This window comes from Budorcas taxicolor, chromosome 3 (assembly GCF_023091745.1).
Source record: "Budorcas taxicolor isolate Tak-1 chromosome 3, Takin1.1, whole genome shotgun sequence".
NCBI classification, from domain to species: domain Eukaryota; kingdom Metazoa; phylum Chordata; class Mammalia; order Artiodactyla; family Bovidae; genus Budorcas; species Budorcas taxicolor.
This window is the reverse complement of record NC_068912.1, coordinates 113,515,132-113,534,743: the sequence shown is the minus strand read 5'-3', so window position 1 is coordinate 113,534,743 and position 19,612 is coordinate 113,515,132. Positions and strand designations below refer to the sequence as shown.

At 44.7% G+C, this 19,612-nt stretch overlaps 1 protein-coding gene and 2 pseudogenes across 1 annotated transcript; all 3 read right to left on the bottom strand.

The window, feature by feature from the left end:
• Positions 1 to 205: 205 nt before the first annotated feature.
• Positions 206 to 1,693, bottom strand: LOC128045638 (UDP-glucuronosyltransferase 1A3-like). Its single transcript, XM_052638089.1, has 2 exons — positions 830 to 1,693; positions 206 to 268 (listed from the first exon to the last, which is right to left on the bottom strand). Exons 1-2 carry the CDS (start codon positions 1,691 to 1,693, stop codon positions 206 to 208), a joined length of 927 nt encoding a protein of 308 aa, XP_052494049.1.
• A 3,565-nt stretch (positions 1,694 to 5,258) lies between these two features.
• LOC128045637 (UDP-glucuronosyltransferase 1A3-like) lies at positions 5,259 to 6,372 on the bottom strand (annotated as a pseudogene).
• Positions 6,373 to 18,206: 11,834 nt separating this feature from the next.
• LOC128045636 (UDP-glucuronosyltransferase 1A3-like) lies at positions 18,207 to 19,217 on the bottom strand (annotated as a pseudogene).
• Between the last annotated feature and the right edge of the window lie 395 nt (positions 19,218 to 19,612).

Sequence of the window (19,612 nt, the reverse complement as noted above, 5' to 3'; positions counted from 1 at the left end):
CACTAGCCTTTGAGGACCTCAGTGGCCCATGCTGAGGACCTATCTCACATGCCATTCAACCTTGTACCTCCCCACATTTTACCCCAGGCCCCAGCTTCTGGTCAGCACAGCTCCATCTCAAGAAACCTGGGCTCAATTGTTCCTCTCTCTGATCACAGAAAGCCCGACTTCCATCTCTGGTTTCTCTCCCTTCCACTCTATTTATTCAACCTCTCTGAAACTTCTGCTTCCTTTTGGGGTTGAGCTCTCCAGTGATCACCCCTAATACCTTTCCAAGACAAAACCTCAATGAAGTATCAGGGCAATAAATGCAGTTTGCCAGTTCTTTCCTCCTCCAATTGAACACCCTCAAGCAAAAAACCCATGATGGATGCATTCACAGCTCAAGTTCCTCGCTCCTACTAGATTCAGAAAACAGCATGACCGTTACAACAGATGCTGTTGGAAAGGGCAATCATGGTCACACCACCCCATTCCTTGTCAAACCTAAAATGAACCTTCACCCCTGCCTCTCATGTGTCTCAAAGTCCATCACAAACCTAACCTACACTCCTGGAGCACTTTAATTATGGATCTCGCCAAAGAGTGTGTGAAGGAGATGAGAGGTAGAAATCTTTAGAAAGATCAGTAAATAAGTAAGCATGTGAAAGTAGGCTGTTGTTTTAAAATATGTTCCACTTGGGAATTCCCTGTTGGTCTAGTGATTGGAACCATCCATTTCACTGAAAGGGCCTACTTTGCAGTGTGGTGTAAAAGTTTTTAAAATATCTTTCATTAAAAGAATGTGCTCCACTGGGAGCACTGATTGAACAAAAGCAGCAGTACACACCTGAGATAACGGTTTCCTGTTGGCACAGTTGATGCCCCCAATGAACACCATGTTGGGCATGATCGGCCGTGGGTAGTCCATCACAAAGTCTCCTCTGAACAGCCACACGGATCCGGAGGCAAGAATCTCCCCCAGCGACACCTCTCTCTGAAGAAGCTCAGAGGCCATTCGCGCATAAGGAGTAAAGGTAATCTGGCAAATGTACTTCAGGGCCAGAGGGTAGAGCATGTTCTTGACCCTTTGGAAGAATGTCATGCGGTCTGGATTTTTTGTTAATAACCTAGGAATGTATGAGAAAGGGTTTGGGCATGCTGTGGCCTCAACATCGAAGTCACAGGGAATAAAACGCAAAAAAAACACAGCAGGAATGGACAGGTACTTAGCCAGCACTGCCCCGCAGGGGTGAACAGGGTCCGTTAAAACCACATCAAAGGAACTGGCATTCAGGTCTCTGATCAGGTCCTTGTTATGCAACAGTGCTTCACAAGAGCTTGCAAAGAGCAAAGACGCGGATTTCAAAGATGCCATAGTTTTCAGAAACATTGTTATAAAATGTACTCTTTCAAAAAGCAATCGTTCATGACTCTTAACGAGGGAATCAAATTCGTCCTGTGTGTAGGGAACGGCGTAGGCTTTCACAGTGAAAAAGTCCTCTGCCTTGATGTGCATATTCACCTCCGGAGCAACGACCACTGATTGGTGTCCCCTGGTGTGGAGCTCCCGCACGGCCTCCCGCATGCTGAGCCAGTGGCTGCCCTCCATGGGGACCACCAGCACCTTCCCAGCCTCGGCCCATTGCCCAACACAAAGACAGAGCAGGAGTCCAGCCAACACCTGCCGCCGAAGCTGCAGTCCCAGGGCCATCTCTGCACAAACCAGAAGTTAGAGTCTCTGGTGGAGCTGTGCCACCTATATTTGTTACCTTATCTTTGTTTTATCATCAAGTCACTTAAGCAAAATGGCATGTCATTGGAAGGCAGTGTGCCCACCTTACATTAATCATTACAGAATAAGTCCATGCCTGGGTTTCATCACCTGTGATTTCACCCAGGGAACGGTTACCCCACTCCCCTTATCTTGGAAAAACTCTTCTGACCTGCTGCTTCCTCTGGGGAGCATTCTAGTTCACTCTCTTCTTTTTCATCCAAGATTCAAAGCAAGGCTTTGCCTGTCCATTCCCTTTGTCGCCTCCTACCTCTCTGCTAACCGTGTTCTCTGGAGCTGGACTGAACTCTGAGGCGTCACCTCTGCCCCAGTCCCCACCCAGAACCGCTGCTGCATGTGACCTTATCTGAGAACTCTTCAAACTCTTTCCCCCCCATCATGGGTGAACACGGAGCACATCCAGGGAAACATATAACATCACGAGAACAGCCTTCTCTCAGCAGGGAGGGGATGGTGGCTCTCTGGTTTGTTCCTGTTACACACTGCACACCTCATGCACTGCTCAGGAGAGAGTCTGTCTGAACAGCTGCCCGATAAGGAAACATCTGGAAGGATCCTTGAGGACAACCGCAGAAGGGCTGCTTAGAATTCTTTCTCTGCCTCATGGAATAGAACTTCATGTTATCTAAATCATCAATGGGCAAGGCAGCTCTTTGTAATGACAGTGGGGTTCAGAGGATGCCAGACACCAGGGCTGCTTCACTTGGACAGGAGGGACCACCCCATGCCTCCGTGCAAGCTCTCTGAATCCTCTTCTGATGCGGACCGCATAGACTTCCACTGATCTGTGTGGGGACTGAAGAGCGCATTATTCTGGATCTTTATTACATCTATAGTTCATGTTCAAAACTTCCCAGATGGTGCAGTGGTAAGGAATTCTCCTACAAATGCAGGAGACACAAGAGACAAGGATTCAGTCCCTAGGTTGGGTGTCTAAAGATCCCTTGGAGTGGGAAATGGTAACCCACTCTAGTTTTCTGGCCCTGGAACAGTCCATGCACAGAGGAACCTACACAAAACTATACAAAAAGGTCTTAATCACCAGATAACCACAAAATTGTGGTCATTCATCTATAGCCAAACATCTTGCAGTGTGAAGTCAAACAGGCCTTAGCAGAATCACTCTAAACAAAGCTATTGGAAGTGATGGAATTCCAGGTGAGCTATTGCAAATCCTAAAACTGATGCTGCTAAAGTGCTGCACTTAATACACCAGCAAATTTGGAAAACTCAGCAAGGGCCACAGGACTGGAAAAGTTCAGTTTACATTCCAATCTCAAAGAAAGACAATGCCAAAGAATCTTCAAACTACTGGACAACTGTGCTCATTTTACATGTTGCTGCTGCTGCTAAGTCACTTCAGTCATGTCCAACTCTGTGTGACCCCATAGACAGTAGCCCATCAGGCTCCCCCATCCCTGGGATTCTCCAGGCAAGAGTACTGGAGTGGGGTGCCATTATTTCACATGTTAGCAAGGCAATACTCAAAATCCTTCAAGCAATATGTGAATCAAAAACTTCCAGATGTACAGCTGAATTTAGAAAAGGCAGAGGAACCAGAGATCACATGGCCAACATCTACTGGATCATAGAAAAAGCAAGTGAATTCCAGAAGAAATCTGCTTCTGCTTCATGACTACTTGAAAGCCTTTGATTGTGTGGATCACAATTAATTGTGGAAAATTCTTAAAGAGATGGGAATACCAGACCACTTTACCTGCCTCCTGAGAAACCTGTAAGCAGGTCTAGAAGCAACACTTAGAACTGGACATGGAACAACAAACTGGTTCAAAATTGGAAATGATTATGTCAAAGCTGTATATTGTCATCCTCCTTACCTAATTTATATGCAGAACACATCACGTGAAATGCCACACAGGATGAATCACAAGCTGGAATCAAGATTGCCAGGGGAAATATCAACAACCTCAGACATGCAGATGACACCACTCTCATGGCAGAAAATGAAGAAGAATGAAAGAGTCTCTTAATGAGGGTGAAAGAGGAGAGTGAAAAAGCAGGCTTAAAACTCAGCATTCAAAAATTAAGATCATGGTATCCAGTGAGATTACTTCGTGGCAAATAGATGGGGGGAAACGGGAAACACTGGCAGATTTTATTTCCCTGGGCTCCAAAATCACTGTGGATGGTGACTGTAGCCACAAAATTAAAAGATGCTTGCCCCTTGGAAGAAAAACTCTCACAAAACTAGACAGTGTATTAAAAAGCAGAGATATCACTTTGTCAACAAATGTTGATATAATCAAAACTATGGTTTTTCCAGTAGTTGTATATGGATGTGAATGTTGGACCATAAAGAAGGTTGAGCACTGAAGAACTGATGCTTTTCAAACTGAGGTGCTGGAGAAGAGACCAGAGAGTCCCCTGGACAGCAAGGAAATGAAACAAGTTGATCTTAAAAGAAATCAACCCTGAATATTCACTGGAAAGACTGATGCTAAAACTGAAGCTCCAATACTTTGGCCACCTGATGAGAAGAATTGACTCATTGGAAAAGACCCTGACGCTGGAAAAGATTGAGGGCAGGAGAAGGGGAAGACAGAGGATGAGATGCCTGAATGGCATCACTGACTCCATGGACATGAGTTTGAGCAAGCTCCAGGAGATAGTGAAGGACAGGGAAGCTTGGTGTGCCACAGTCCATGGGGCCACAAACAGTTGGACACAACTTGGCAAATGAACAACAGCAACAATTCAGGGTTCATATAAGCAGACTCTGTAACTATGAGGAAAGCCATGGCTTGCACCATAGAAACGCAGGGCTGGTGACTGGGCTGCGGTAGTTGTGGGGATGCGCTCAGTCCTTCCTTCTTTGACTCAGTTCTCAGCATCACTGTCGCCACCCTCACTGTGCTCGTGGCTCAGTTTGACCTCCTCTCCAGCCCCCAACCACTAGCCTTGAGGACCTCAGTGGCCCATGCTGAAGACCTATCTGACACACCATTCAACTCTGTACCTCCCCACATTTTACCCCACACCCCAGCTTCTGGTCAGCACAGCTCCATCTCAAGAAACTTGGCTCAATTATTCCTCTCTCTGATCACAGAAACCCCGACTTTCATCTGCGGTTTTCTCTCCCTTCCACTCTATTTATTCAACCTCTCTGAAACTTCTGCTTCCTTTTGGGGTTGAGCTCTCCAGTGACCACACCCAATACATTTCCAAGACAAAACCACAATGAAGGATCACGGCAATAAATGCAATTTGCCAGTTCTCTCCTCCTCCAATTGAACAACCCTCAAGCAAAAAACCCATGATGGGTGGATTCACAGCTCAAGTTCTTGGCTCCTACTAGATTCAGAAAACTGCACAACCATTACAACAGAGGTTGTATGAAAGGGCAACCATGGTCGAACCACCCCATTCCTTCTCAGACCTAACATGGCCCTTCACCCCTGCCTCTCATTCCTCTCACAGTCCATCAGAAACTTACAGGTCACTCCTGGAGCACTTTAACAATGTATCACACCAAAGACTGTTCAAAAGAGAACGCGAGGCAGCAACCTTTAGAAAGAGGAGTAGATTAGCAAGCATGTGGAACTAGGTTGTCTTTTAAAAATATGTTCCACTTGGGAATTCCGTCTGTCCAGTGGTTGAAACTCATCATTTCACTGAAGAATGAAATGAAAAATGAAAACATTTTTTAAATTGTTTTAATTAAAAGAATGTGTTCCACTGGGAGCACTGATTGAAGAAAAGCTGCAGTACACACCTGAGATAACGGTTTCCTGTTGGCACAGCTGATGCCCCCAATGAACACCATGCTGGGCATGATCGGCCGTGGGTAGTCCATCACAAAGTCTCTTCTGAACAGCCACATGGATCCAGAGGCAAGAATCTCCCCCAGTGACACCTCTCTCTGAAGAAGCTCAGAGGCCATACATGCATAAGGAGAGAAAGCAACCTGGCAAATGTGCTTCAGGCCTAGAGGGCAGAGCATGTTCTTGACCCTTTGGAAGAATGTCATGCGGTCTGAATTCATTGTGAATAACCGAGGAACATATGAGAAAGGGTTTGGGGATGCTGTGCCCTCAGCATCTAAGTCACAGGGAAGAGATCACCAAAAAAAACACAGCAGGAATGGACAGGTACTTAGCCAGCACTGCCCCGCAGGGGTTAGAAGGATCTGTTGGAACCACATCAAAGGAACTGGCATTCAGGTCTCTGATCAAGTCCTTGTTATACAAGAGTGCCTCACAAGACCTTTCATACAGAAAAGAAAAATTTTTCAAAGTTGCCATAGCTTCCCAAAACATTGTAAGAAAATGTGCTCTTTGGAAAAACACATGAATAAGGGTCCTCGTGATGGAATCAAACTCATCCTGTGTGTAGGGAACAGCGTAGACTTTCACAGTAAAAAAGTCCTCTGCCTTGATGTGCAGGTTCACCTCCGGAGCAACGACCACTGCTTGGTGACCCCTGGCATGGAGCTCCCGCATGGCCTCCCGCATGCTGAGCCAGGGGCTGCCCACCATGGGGACAACCAGCACCTTCCAAGCCTCGGCCCATCGCCCGACACACACACAGAGCAGGAGTCCAGCCAGCACCTGCCGCTGAAGCTACAGGCCCAGGGCCATCTCCACACAAACCACAAGGTTCTCCATTTCTGGTGAGGCTGTGCCACCTATATTTGTTCCCTTGTCCTATCTTATCATCAAGTCACTTACGCAAAATTGCATGTTATTGGAAGGCAGCGTGCCCTTCGAACATTGCTTATTACAGGATAAGACTACGCCTGTTACATCACCTCTGATTTCACCCAGGGAAAGATCACACCCCCTTACCTTGGAAAATCTCCTCTGATTCTGCTGCTACCCCTGGGGAACATTCTAGTTCACACTCTTGTTCTTCATCCAAGATCCAAAGCAAGGCTGTGCCTGCCCATTCCCTTGAGCACCTCCTACCTCTCTGCTATCTGTGTTCTCTGGGGCTGGACTGAACGCTGAGGAGTCACCTCTGCCCCAATCCCCACCCAGAACCTCTGCTGAATGTGACCTTATCTGAGAACTCTTTAAACTCTTTCACCCCAATTCATAGGTGAACACAGAGCTAATCCAGAGAAATGTATTACATTGCTAGGACTGGTTTCTCAGCAGGGAGGGGATGGTGGCTCTCTGGTTTGTTCCGGTTCCACACTGGACACCTCTTGCACTGCTCAGGAGAGAGTCTGTTGGAGCAGCTGCCTGATATGGAAACATCTGGAAGGATCCTTGAGGACAACAGCAGAAGGGCTGCATGAGAATCCTTTGTCACCTCATGGAATAGAACTTCCTGTTATCTAAATCATCAGTGGGCAAGGCAGCTCTTTGTAATGACAGTGGGGTTCAGAGGGCGCCAGGTCCCAGACCTTGCTCACCCTGGACAGGAGGAAGCTGGCCCCATGCTTCCATGCAGGTTCTCTGAATCCTCTTCTGATGCAGAAGGTACCTGTCCTCCACTACTCTGGTTAGGGACTGAAGTGAATTAATCTGGACCTTTATTATATCTTATAGTTTATGTTCAGATTTTTCTCCAAGGTCAGTTACAGACCAAATCCTGAAAAGGACAGATTCCTCAGAGCAGAGTAGCTCCAGAATTTGTGAGACCCTTCTGACATGGGGCCTGTGCAATGATTGTGTCTCAAATCCATGAGGTGACCCTTCTACAGAGACTGATGGCCACGTGTGCTCAACAGAATGTGACCTCTCCATGTCTAATCTGCCCTGGGGAAGACGGGAGGACTTTCTGGGCTGCCCTGCTTTCTCACTGAGCACCCTCTTCTGCATCCAGGGCTTCTGCCATAACGACATCCAGCCATGATCCACATGTCTGGCCAGGCTGACGTTTTCCTTTGGGAGAAAGGTTTCCCTCATTCGGGATCCACGTTGACAACAGATTTCATCACGGGGCAAATGCATGCAGGCCAGTGTGCCTCCTGTATCACACAGGCTGCCGCCGTGCTGGGGGCGTTTGCTTTAACCATCCTTAGAGGCTGCGGTCCAAGATCCCGGGTCTCCAACAGCAACATCTCAGCTCTTTTTCTGGATCCTTTCTGTCCCAGCCATACTCCTGCATGTTTTCCCCAAGGCTCACTTTCTCACCTCCACTCCCAGCTTTAATCCTATCATATCTGTCAAGCAGATTCCAGGGCACTTGTCAGCAAAACCAGAGCCAGGCACCAACTCCGTGGGGAATAGCCAAGGTCATCACTATGCCAGCCGCCAGGAGTGGAAGTCCAAACATGTCTGCCCACTGCATCTTATTATCTGAATCACCAGGAAGAGCACAGTCAAGCACCGGAAGGAAGAACACTTTCCTTACACAGAGAACGATTAGCCCCAACAGTGGGCATTGGTACCCACAATCAGCCAGTCTCCCCTGATGGCCGACACAGAGCAATTTGCCTACGTGCATCCCTCTTATGCCCAGTAGAAAGACCCTGCCCCCTCCCTGAGGAGGACCGTGTAACAGGAGGGTTGGCCGAGTTCCAAAACATGCGTGCACTTCAAAGACAGAAGAGCAGTCACTGAGCCTGAAACAGGGAAATACACTCTCACACAAGGTGATAAGCCTAGCACAGGCTGGGTGGCTCCTATGGAGGAAGAGTTCCAAGCCCAAGGCCCATTCTTATGCTGCCAAGTGAGGGCCAAAACACTACATGCATGGGAGTTCCCTGGTGGTCCAGTGGCTAAGAATCTGCCTTCTAATGCAAAGGACATGGGTTCAATCCCTGGTTGAGAAACTAACATCCATGTACCATGGGGCAACCAACCTTGTGTGCCACAGCGAAGATCCTGCCTGCCACAGCTAAGACCTGATACAGCCAAAATAAATAAATAAATAAATTCAATACACATTTTATTGCATATTTATAAATAATTTAATAAAATAATTTATAAATAAATAAAACTGCTTCCATGAGACTGCCTTGCCCACACCAAGTTTTTTGATTTTTTACACGAAGGCAAGCCACAGTTGGTGCTTTGATGGGCCCCACCTTCCCCTGAACAGAGGTATGAATAAGCAAGAAGTGTCCTTGACAGTAAAGAACTCTACACCATGGGAATCTCATGGAACTTGCAAGAGCAGGTAGCAAGGGACTGAAAACGGAGAGGGCTGTGTTCACCTCAAAGTGTCCGGAACAGGGTGACTTGGAACAACAAAAATGCGTTGCCTCCCACTCTGGTAGCAGAGTCAAAGGACATGCGCTCATCTTCTCCTGTGACAACTCCAAAATTGCAACTCGCTGCTGAACAACCATCGACAGGAGAATGTTGGACCCCACCAATAAAAGATACCCCACGTCCAAGGGCAAATGAGAAGCCACAGTGAGATGTAAGAGGGGCGAAATCACATTTAGAATCAAACTCCATACCCGCCAGAGATGCTCAGAGGACTCAAACAAAACCTTGTGTGCAACAGGGTGCAGAGACCCCCAGAGACTGAGCCAGACCTGCCTTTGAGTGTTTGAGTATCTCGTGCAGAGGCACAAGCCAGCAGCGGCCTGCCATGAGGACAGGGGCTCAGGCTGCAGCAGACCTGGGTCCCCAGCATGTGGCATCAGCCCTCTTGGAGGAAGTTGCCATTAGCCCCACCATAGAGCCACCGAGCAGACAACCCACGAGCTGCAGAGCAGTGATATCAAACAAATTCTCGCACTGTTGAGAAAGCTCTAGGACCCACAACAGAATTCCCAACCTGGGGATCTGGCAAAGGCACTGAGAATTCCAGGGAATTTGACTTTGGAGGCCAGTGGGAGACTGAGCCAGACTTGCCTATGAGCCTCCAGGGGTGTCCGGTGGAGGCGTGGGTGGACAGTTTGGCCTCAGGCCAAACAAGAGTGAGGAAACACAGCCCCACCCTTCAACAGAAATTGATTAAAGATTTACTGAGCTTGAGCATTCTTTGGCATTGCCTTTCTTAACTACCGCACTATTGCACTCATCTCACACACTGGTAAAGTAATGCTCAAAATTCTCCAAGCCAGGCTTCAGCAATACATGAACCGTGAACTTCCAGATGTTCAAGCTGGTTTTAGAAAAGGCAGAGGAACCAGAGATCAAATTGCCAACATCCGCTGAATCATGGGAAAAGCAAGAGAGTTCCAGAAAAACATCTATTTCTGCTTTATTGACTATGCCAAAGCCTTTGACTGTGTGGATCACAATAAACTGTGGAAAATTCTGAGAGAGATGGGAATACCAAACCACCTGACCTGCCTCTTGAGAAATCTGCATGCAGGTCAGGAAGCAACAGTTAGAACTGGACATGGAACAACAGACTGGTTCCAAATAGGGAAAGGAGTGCATCAAGGCTGTATATTGTCACCTTGCTTATTTAACTTCTATGCAGAGTACATCATGAGAAACGCTGGACTGGAAGAAACAAAGCTGAAATCAAGATTGCCAGGAGAAGTATCAAGAACGTCAGACATGCAGATGACACGACCCTTATGGCAGAAAGTGAAGAGGAACTAAAGAGCCTCTTGATGAAAGTGAAAGTGAAGAGTGAAAAAGTTGGCTGAAAGCTCAACATTCAGAAAACGAAGATCATGGCATCCGGTCCCATCACTTCATGGCAAATAGATGAGGAAAAAGTGGAAACGGTGGCTGACTTTATTTTTCTAGGCTCCACAATCACTGCAGATGGTGACTGCAGCCATGAAATAAAAGATGTTTACTCATTGGAAGGAAAGTTATGACCAACCTAGACAGCATATTAAAAAGCAGAGACATTACTTTGCCAAAAAAAGGTCCATCTAGTCAAGGCTATGGTCTTCTCAGTAGCCATGTATGGTTGTGAGAGTTGGACTATAAAGAAAGCTGAGTGCTGAAGAATTGATGCTTTTGACCTGTGGTGTTGGAGAAGACTCTTGAGCATCCCTTGGACTGCAAGGAGATCCAACCAGTCCACCCTAAAGGAGATCAGTCCTGAATATTCATTGGAATGACTGATGTTGAAGCTGAAACTCCAATACTTTGGCCACCTGATGCCAAGAGCTGACTCATGGAAAAAGACCCTGATGCTGGGCAAGATTGAAGGCAGGAGGAGAAGGGGACGACGGAGGATGAGATGGCTGGATGGCATCACCAACTCAATGGACACAAGTTTGGGTGGACTCCGGGAGTTGGTGATGGACAGGGAGGCCTGGCATGCTGCAGTCCTTGGTGTCACAAAGATTCGGACACAACTAAGCAACTGAACTGAACTGAAGACATGGTATAATCAAGACCCACACCCCAGGGTGGACGATCCACAATTGGGAGTTAATTAGTTGATTGCAGAGGTTCTCCCTCAGGAGTGAGGGATATGAGCCCACATTGGGCTTCCTAGCCTGGGGGTCCTGAAATGGGAAGAAGGGCTTCCAGAATGTTGGGCTTGGAAGGCCAGTGGGGCTTACTTTCAGGAGAGCCAGGGGCTGTAGGATATAGAGACTCCACTCTCAAAGCGTGCACACAAAATCTCACATACTCTAGGGACCAGGGAAGAAGCAGCAGTCAGAAAGGAGCCTGGTCAGACCCACCTGCTGAACTTAAACAGCCTCCCAGAGAGGCAGGAGACAGAGATCATTCTGAGGTATAAATACGGGCACCAACTGTTTTGGGGGAGCTCAGCTCTAACAGTGACACTGTGCTGGCTAGTGCCATTTTGAAATCATTAGCATCAGGACCCAGCCCCACCCATCACCCTGTCAACACCAGTACAAGGATGCCTCATGTAAAAGGGCTGGTTGAGTGGAGATGCAGACCCATCCACTAGTGACCAGCTACCTTAGAATCCCCCGAGCTCGCAGCCACCTGGGACCTAGAATTGCCTACCAGTGCTCCTGGGCCTCACCCACCCTCCAGCAGAATGACACAAGCTCTGGGATAGGTGTTGACAGGAAAAGTAAAATCGTCATTTTTCACAGATTACACGATACTCACTACACATAGAAAATCCTAAAATCACCACAAAAACTACTAGAACTCATCAGTGAATTCAGCAATCTTAAGGCCTACAAAATTATTTTACAGAAATCTACTGCATTTCTGTACACTGACAGTGAGCCATCAGGAAGAGAAATTGTTAACAATATTACCATCCTATTTTCAATCATATCAAAAAGAATGTAACACCTAGGAATAAATTTAAGAAGGTTAAAGACCTATACTCCGGGAACTATAAGACACTGATGAAAGAAATTGAAGCTGACACAAACAAATAGAAAGATACACTGTGGATACATGGATTGAAAGAATTAACATTATTAAAATGACCATACTACCCAAGGCAAGCTACAGATTCAACACAGTATCTATCAAAACACCAATGGCATTTTTCAAAAAACAAGAAAAAATAATTCTAAAATTTTTATGGAAGCATAAAAGACTGAGTAACCAAAAAAATCTTGAGAAAAAAGAACAGAACTGGAGCAGCAACAGGGATGGAGCTTAGAGATTATCATACTAAGTGGAAGAATCAGATAAAGACACATGTCACGTGGTATCACTTATACGTGGAACCTAAAAAATGATACAAACGAACTTATTTTTCAATAGAAACAGACTCACAGACATAGAAAAGAAATTTTTCGTTACCAAAAGGGAAAGAGAAGGGAGAGTTAAATTGGGAGCTTGGGATTAACAGCTACACATCACTATACATACAAGAGACAAATAGCAAGTTCCTACATAAAGCAAAGGGACCTATATTCAATACCTTGTATTAATCTGTAATGAAAAGGAATATATATCTGAATAACTTTGCTGTATGACAGAAACTAACACAACGTTGTAAATTAACTACATTTCAGTTTTTTAAAAAAGAGTCTAAATGAAGGAATCATGCTTCCTGGTTTAAAACTATGCTACGAAACTACAGTGATCAAAGCAGTGAGGTCCTGACACAGAAACAGACACATATATCAGTGGACCAGAACACAGAGCAGAAGTAACTTCAGATCTATATCGCAGCTGATCTACAACAAAGGAGGTGATAATATACAATGGGGGAACGATAGCCTCTTCAGTAAATGGTATTGGGAAAACTGGGCAGCTACATGCTAAAGAATCAACCTGGATTGCTCTCTCACACTATGAACAAAAATGAATTCAAGATAGATTAAAGACCTAAAGCCATAAAACTTCGGGTAGAAGACATGACAGTAACCTTTTTTAAGTTCTTTAATATTACTATTAATAATATTACTGTTACATTTTTGGGGGGATATGATTCCTCAGACAAGAGAGACAAAAGAAAAATAAACAAATGGGACTTTATCAAACTAAAATCTTTTGAACAGCAAAGAAAATTACAAGCAAAGGGAAAGGTGACTTTCGGAATGGAAGAAGACATTTGCAAATAATATATCTGATAATAGGTTAATATCCAAAAGACACAAAGAAATTATACCAGCCAATATAAACCAAAAAATAATAATAATAACATGATTAAAAATGGACTGAGACTGAAAGAGACATTTTTCCAGAGAAGACATACAAAGGGCCAATAGGCACGTGCAAAGATGCTCAACGTCACTAATCACCAGAGAAATGCAAATCAAACAAGGAATTATCACCTCACACCTGTCAGCATGGCTATTATCAAAAAGACAGTAAATAACAAAGGTTGCGAGGATGTAGAGAAAGGGGAACTCTAGAGCACTGTTGTGGGCAATGTAAATTGTTGCAGTCACTATGGAAACAGTATGGAGTTTCTCAAAAAGTTAAAAATAAAACTGTCATATCATCCAGCAACTCCACACCTGGGTATTTATCCAAAAAAATACCCCAAAACACATTAATTAGAAAACATATAGACACCCCTATGTTCATTGCAGCCTTGTTTACTACAGTCGAGAATATTGGCTACCGAGTATTGCTCAGCCATAAGAAAGACAGGAATCCTGTCATTTGTGACAACATGAATGGACCCAGAGGGTATCAGGCTTACTGAAATAAGTCAGGGAAAGACAAATATTGCATGATTTCACTTATCTACAAAAAATAAAAGACAAAACAAATGAACAGAAACAGACTCATAGAGAACAAACAGGTAGTTGACCAAAAGCAGGAGAGTGAGGGAAGGAGAGAGAAGGCTGAGGGGGACTAAAATACAAACTTTCAGCTGCAAAATAAATGTCACAGGTATGAAAGGAGTGTGAGAAATACAGTCAATAGTTATGTAATACATTTCTATGATGAATATCACAGCTGGATTATTGTGGTGATTATTTTGAAGTGGATCAAAGTACTGAAACACTAAGTTGCATAACAGGAGGAAACACAGTGCTGCAGGCCAACCATGCTACAAAAGCAAGCAAGCAAGCAAGCTCATAGAAAGAGAAACCAGATTTGTGGCTACAGCGGCAGGAGACGCGGGGAGAGGGATGGCATGCAGACAGTCTCAGGGTACAAACGTGGAGCTATACGAGAAATAAACATAGGGATGTAATTAACAACATTCAGTATCAGTCCAGTCGCTCAGTCGTGTCCGACTCTTTGCAACCCCATGAACCGCAGCACACCAGGCCTCCCAATCCATCACCAACTCCCGGAGTCTACCCAAACCCACGTCCATTGAGTCGGTGATGCCATCCAACCATTTCATCCTCTGTCATCCCCTTCTCCTCCTGCCTTCAATCTTTCCCAGAATCAGGGTCTTTTCCAATGAGTCAGCTGTTCTCATCAGGTGGCCAAAGTATTGGAGTTTCAGCTTCAACATCAGTCCTTCCAGCGAACACCCAGGGCTCATCTCCTTTAGAATGGACTGGTTGGATCTCCTTGATGTCCAAGAGACTCTCAAGAGTCTTCTCCTACACCACAGTTCAAAAGCATCAGTTCTTCGGCACTCAGCTTTCTTTATAGTCCAACTCTCACATCCATATGTAACTACTGGAAAAACCATAGCCTTGACTAGATGGACCTTTGTTGACAAAGTAATATCTCTGCTTTTTAATATGCTGTCTAGGTTGGTCATAACTTTCCTTCCAAGGAGTAAGCGTCTTTTAATTTCATGACTGCAATCACCATCTGCAGTGATTTTGGAACCCCCCCAAAATAAAGTAAGCCACTGTTACCCCTGTTTCCCCATCTGTTTGCCATGAAGTGATGGGAGGATGCCATGATCTTAGTTTTCTGAATGTTGAGCACAGAAGTGGTGGCTGCAATGGTGCAGGAGTGGCTACAAGGAGCTACCCCGCATCCAAATCAGGGGCAGCAGCTGCGCTTTGCTGGAGCAGCCATGAAGAGATACCCCAAGTCCAAGGTAAGAGAAACTCAGGTAAGACTGTAGGTGCTGAGAGAGGGCATCAGAGGGCAGACAGACTGAAACCACAATCACACACAACTAGCCAATTGGATCACGTGGACCACAGCCTTGTCTGACTCAATGAAACTAAGCCATGCCATATGGGGCCACCCAAGACGGACAGGTCACGGTGGAGAGGTCTGACAGAATGTGGTCCACTGGAGAAGGGAATGGCAAACCACTTCAGTATTCTTGCCTTGAGAACCCCATGAACAGTAAGTAAAGGCAAAAATATAGGACACTGAAAGATGAACTCCCCAGGTTGGTAGGTGCCCAATACGTTACTGGAGATCAGTGGAGAAATAACTCCAGAAAGCATTAACAACATTAACTCCTTTAATTTTGTGTCTATGTGAGCTAATGGGTGATCACTAGATTTGTGTTAGTAAATGTCTCATGATCTAGGTAAGTCAAATCATCCCGCTGTCCACCGTAAGCTTCTACAGGAAAGTGACAAGCGAAATTGTGAGTTGTTCAGTCATGTCTGACTCTTTGCAACCCCATGGACTGTAGCCTACCAGGCTTCTTTGTGCATGGAATTCGCCAGGCAAGAATACTGGAGTGGGTAGCCATTTCCTTCTCCAAGGCATTTTCCCGACCCGCGAGGGAACTCGGGTCTCCTGCACTGCAGGAGGAGTCTTTACCATCTGAACCTCCAGGGAAGCCTGTCAACTATATCTCAATAAAACTGAAAGAAACAAAAACAAACAAGTATCTGAAAATTCTGTATATTGAGTATATGTTTAAAGGTTAGTATTTTTATATATTTGATTCAGAAAATATATAATTAAAATTAATTTTAACCCTCATTTTGCTTTTTTTAATATATCTACTAAAAAGCTTTCAGTTACATGTGGGACTTGCATGAGATTTCTATTGGACTATTCTGTACTAGACTATAAAGCAACCTATTAACATTTTTTAAAGTAGTAACTCCACAAGAAACATGCTCTGATTATAATTCAAAATAATTGCAAAAGATAACAAAAAGATGGCTGCAACAAATGTTAACAATATGGGAGTTAGGAAACAATCTCATTTTTTAAAAACTCACTGACTTAAAAAAGAAATCAAAAACATGCATTTAAGTTAAAAAAAGAAAATGAAAGCCATTTATACCAAAATCTAAGGAATGGGGAGAATGTTTTATCTATGACCTTCAGTTCTTCATTATTAAGAAAACATAAAGGAACTTAATGCTTACATAAGAAATTAGAAAAACAGCTATAAAGTAAAACAGAGGAAACAAGATATCATCAACAAAAACAATAGGCTGCAATTAATGTAATAGAAAACAAAAATAGTAAAAAGAATGAGCAAATCCAAAAGTGCTTTCTTTGAGAGGACCCATAAAATATTTCAACCCATCATAAAACTAATGAAGGAGAAGAACAAAAATATTACAAATTTTATTTTTCCTATTGTGAAAAATTTTCCATAAACATTTAAAGGAGTCACATCTTAGGATAAAACATACCAAATAAATAAGACTGATGAAATCTCAAAGTAAAATCAATTTAGTTGGAACAAAAATGGTAAGACTGTGATTATCATGTATAACATTTGAGAATTTCAGGGTAAGTAATCTTTCATTTGGCAGAAACATACCTAAATGCCTCCAAATGACACAACTTTTCCTGCTGAGCATATTTTAAGTAATGATAATAGACAATATTTGAGTGCTCACAGTGACAATATTAAGGTCAGAATGGTTAACTCTGGGCTTCCCTTTTGTGGCTCAGCTGGTAAAGAATCCGCCTGCAATGCAGGAGACAATCCCTGGGTTGGGAAGATCCCCTGGAGAAGGGAACAGCTACCCACTCACCAGTACTCTGGCCTGGAGAATCCCATGGACTCTACAGGCCACGGGGTCAGAAAGAGTCGGACATGACTGAGCGACTTTCACTTTCTTCATGGTTAACTCACCCAGTCAAGGTCATTCAGCTAGGAAAATGGGAGTGAAGATTTGAACCAGTGCAGTTAATTCTAGAAAATACACTTACATAGAAAAACTAAAAAGAGCACCACCTCCTCACATTCACTGTTTACAAATCTCACAGATACATACATGTTTCATCATTGGACAAATGCATTGCCTGAAGAGGAAATAAAGTAGAATAAAACTTTGCAGTGTGAGCAATAAAGAAAAATGAAGTTAGAGTTGTGCAAAAATAAATACATTAATGAAAAGAGATGTATAAATCAGAATACAAAATCTATAAGAGGCCTAAAGTCAGGGAAGTTAATATAAATTCAGTACATGTGACAAAAGAAGGCAAAAAGGATGGTTGACTCAGTGGATAAGAAAACAAATCCTGCCCACAAGAGTCCTATTTCACTTAAGGTCACATATTCAGGATTAACATATACAGACTCTGAAACCATTAGGAGTGCAATAGTTCCCACCATGGAAACTTGGGGTGTGGTGACCTGGGGGAGCTTTGTGAGTGTGGTCAGCCCTCATAACAAAAGCTTCCTCTTTGAGACTCAGTTCTTAGCATCACTGTCCAGACCTTCACTATGTTCATAGGCTCAGTTTTAGCTCCTCCCCAGCCCCTACAACTAGCCTTTAATGACCTCCATGTCCCACCTTGATGACCTTTCTTTGGAGAATCCAACTCTGTATGCCCCTACATTTTACTCCAGACCACATCTCCCGGCCAGAAGACATCTGATCAGCACAGCTCCATCTCTGAAGAAGTGTTCTCACTTATTTCTCTCTCTAATCACAGAAAACCCAACTTCTCTCCCTGGCATTGTCTCACGTGCAATTAATTTATTCCACTTCTCTAAAACTTCTGATTTTTTCGTGTTTAGGTCTGTGACCACACATCAATCCCCTCCAGGTTAAAACTACTCTGAATTATCAGGGCAACAAATGCAATCTGCCAGATCTTCCTTCCTCCTATTGAACACCCTCAACCAAAAACCCCTGATGGATGAATTCAGGGCTCATGTTCTCCATTCTCCCTCAGCAAAAGAAAACTGAACCACCTTTATGACAGTTGCTTTTCAAAAGGACAATCACGGTTGAATCACACATGGCTTGTCAATCCTATTACAGACCCTCAGCCTTACCTTTCATTCCTCTCAAAGACCATCACAACCTTTACTCCCTACTGGTACACTTTACAAATTTAGCTCAAAAAGACTGCTGGGAGCAGAAGGAGAGGTGGAAATCTTTAGGCAGATCAGTATATAATGAAGCACATTGAATTAAAGTATTTTTAAAAAAAGACATGTGATCCACTGGGAGCACTGATGGAACAACAGAGGGAGTACACACCTGAGATAACGGTTTCCTGTTGGCACAGTTGATGCCCCCAATGAACACCATGTTGGGCATGATCGGCCGCGGGTAGTCCATCACAGGGTCTCCTCTGAACAGCCACACGGATCCAGAGGCAAGAATCTCCCCCAGTGACACCTCTCTCTGAAGCAGCTCAGAGGCCATATGTGCTAAAGAAGTGAAAGCAACCTGGCAAATGTACTTCAGGGCCAGAGGGTAGAGCATCTTCTTGACCCTTTGGAAGGATGTCATGCGATCTGAAGTCCTTGTTAAAAACCTGGGAACATATGAGAAAGGGTTCGGGCATGCTGTGCCCTCAGCATCTAAGGCACAGAGAAGAGATTGCAAAAAAACACACAGCAGGAATGGACAGGTACTTAGCCAGCACTGCCCCGCAGGGGTTAAAAGGATCTGTTAAAACCACATCAAAAGAACTGGCATTCAGGTCTCTGATCAGATCCTTATTTTGCAATAGTGCTTCACAAGATCTTGAAAAGAGCAAAGATACGTTTTGCAAAGTTGCCATAGCTTCCCAAAACATTGTAAGAAAATGTACTCTTTGGAAAAACACCTGAATATGGGTCCTCATGATGGAATCAAACACATCCTCTGTTTAGGGAATAGCATAGACTTTCACGGTAAAAAAAAGTCCTCTGCCTTGATGTGCAGGTTCACCTCTGGAGCAACGACCACTGTTTGGTGACCCCTGGCATGGAGCTCCAGCACGGCCTCCCGCATGCTGAGCCAGTGGCTGCCCTCCATGGGGACCACCAGCACCTTCCCAGCCTCAGCCCATTGCCTGACACACAGACAGAGCAGGAGTCCAGCCAGCACCTGCCACCGAAGCTGCAGTCCTAGGGCCATCTCCAAACAAACCAGAAGCAACTGACTTTCTGCTGGGCCTGGGCGGCCTGTATTTGTTTCTTTACCTTGTCATCGAGTCACTTGCGAACACTGGCATGTCATTGGAGGGCAATGTGCCCTGTTTAACCCTGACAGAATAAGTCCATGCCTGTTTCATCGTTTGTGCGTTCACCCAAGGAAGACCACTCCCCTTTCCTGGGAAAAAGTAAGACTTGCTGCTCTGTTTGGGGACCATTTTAGCTCCCTCTCTTGTTCATCCAAGACCCAAAGCAAGACTGTGCCTGTCCATTCCCTTGAGCTCCACCTACCTCTCTGCTAACCGTGTTCTCTGGCACTGGACTGAACTCTGAGGAGTCACCTCTGCCCCAGTCCCCACCCAGAACCGCTGCTGCATG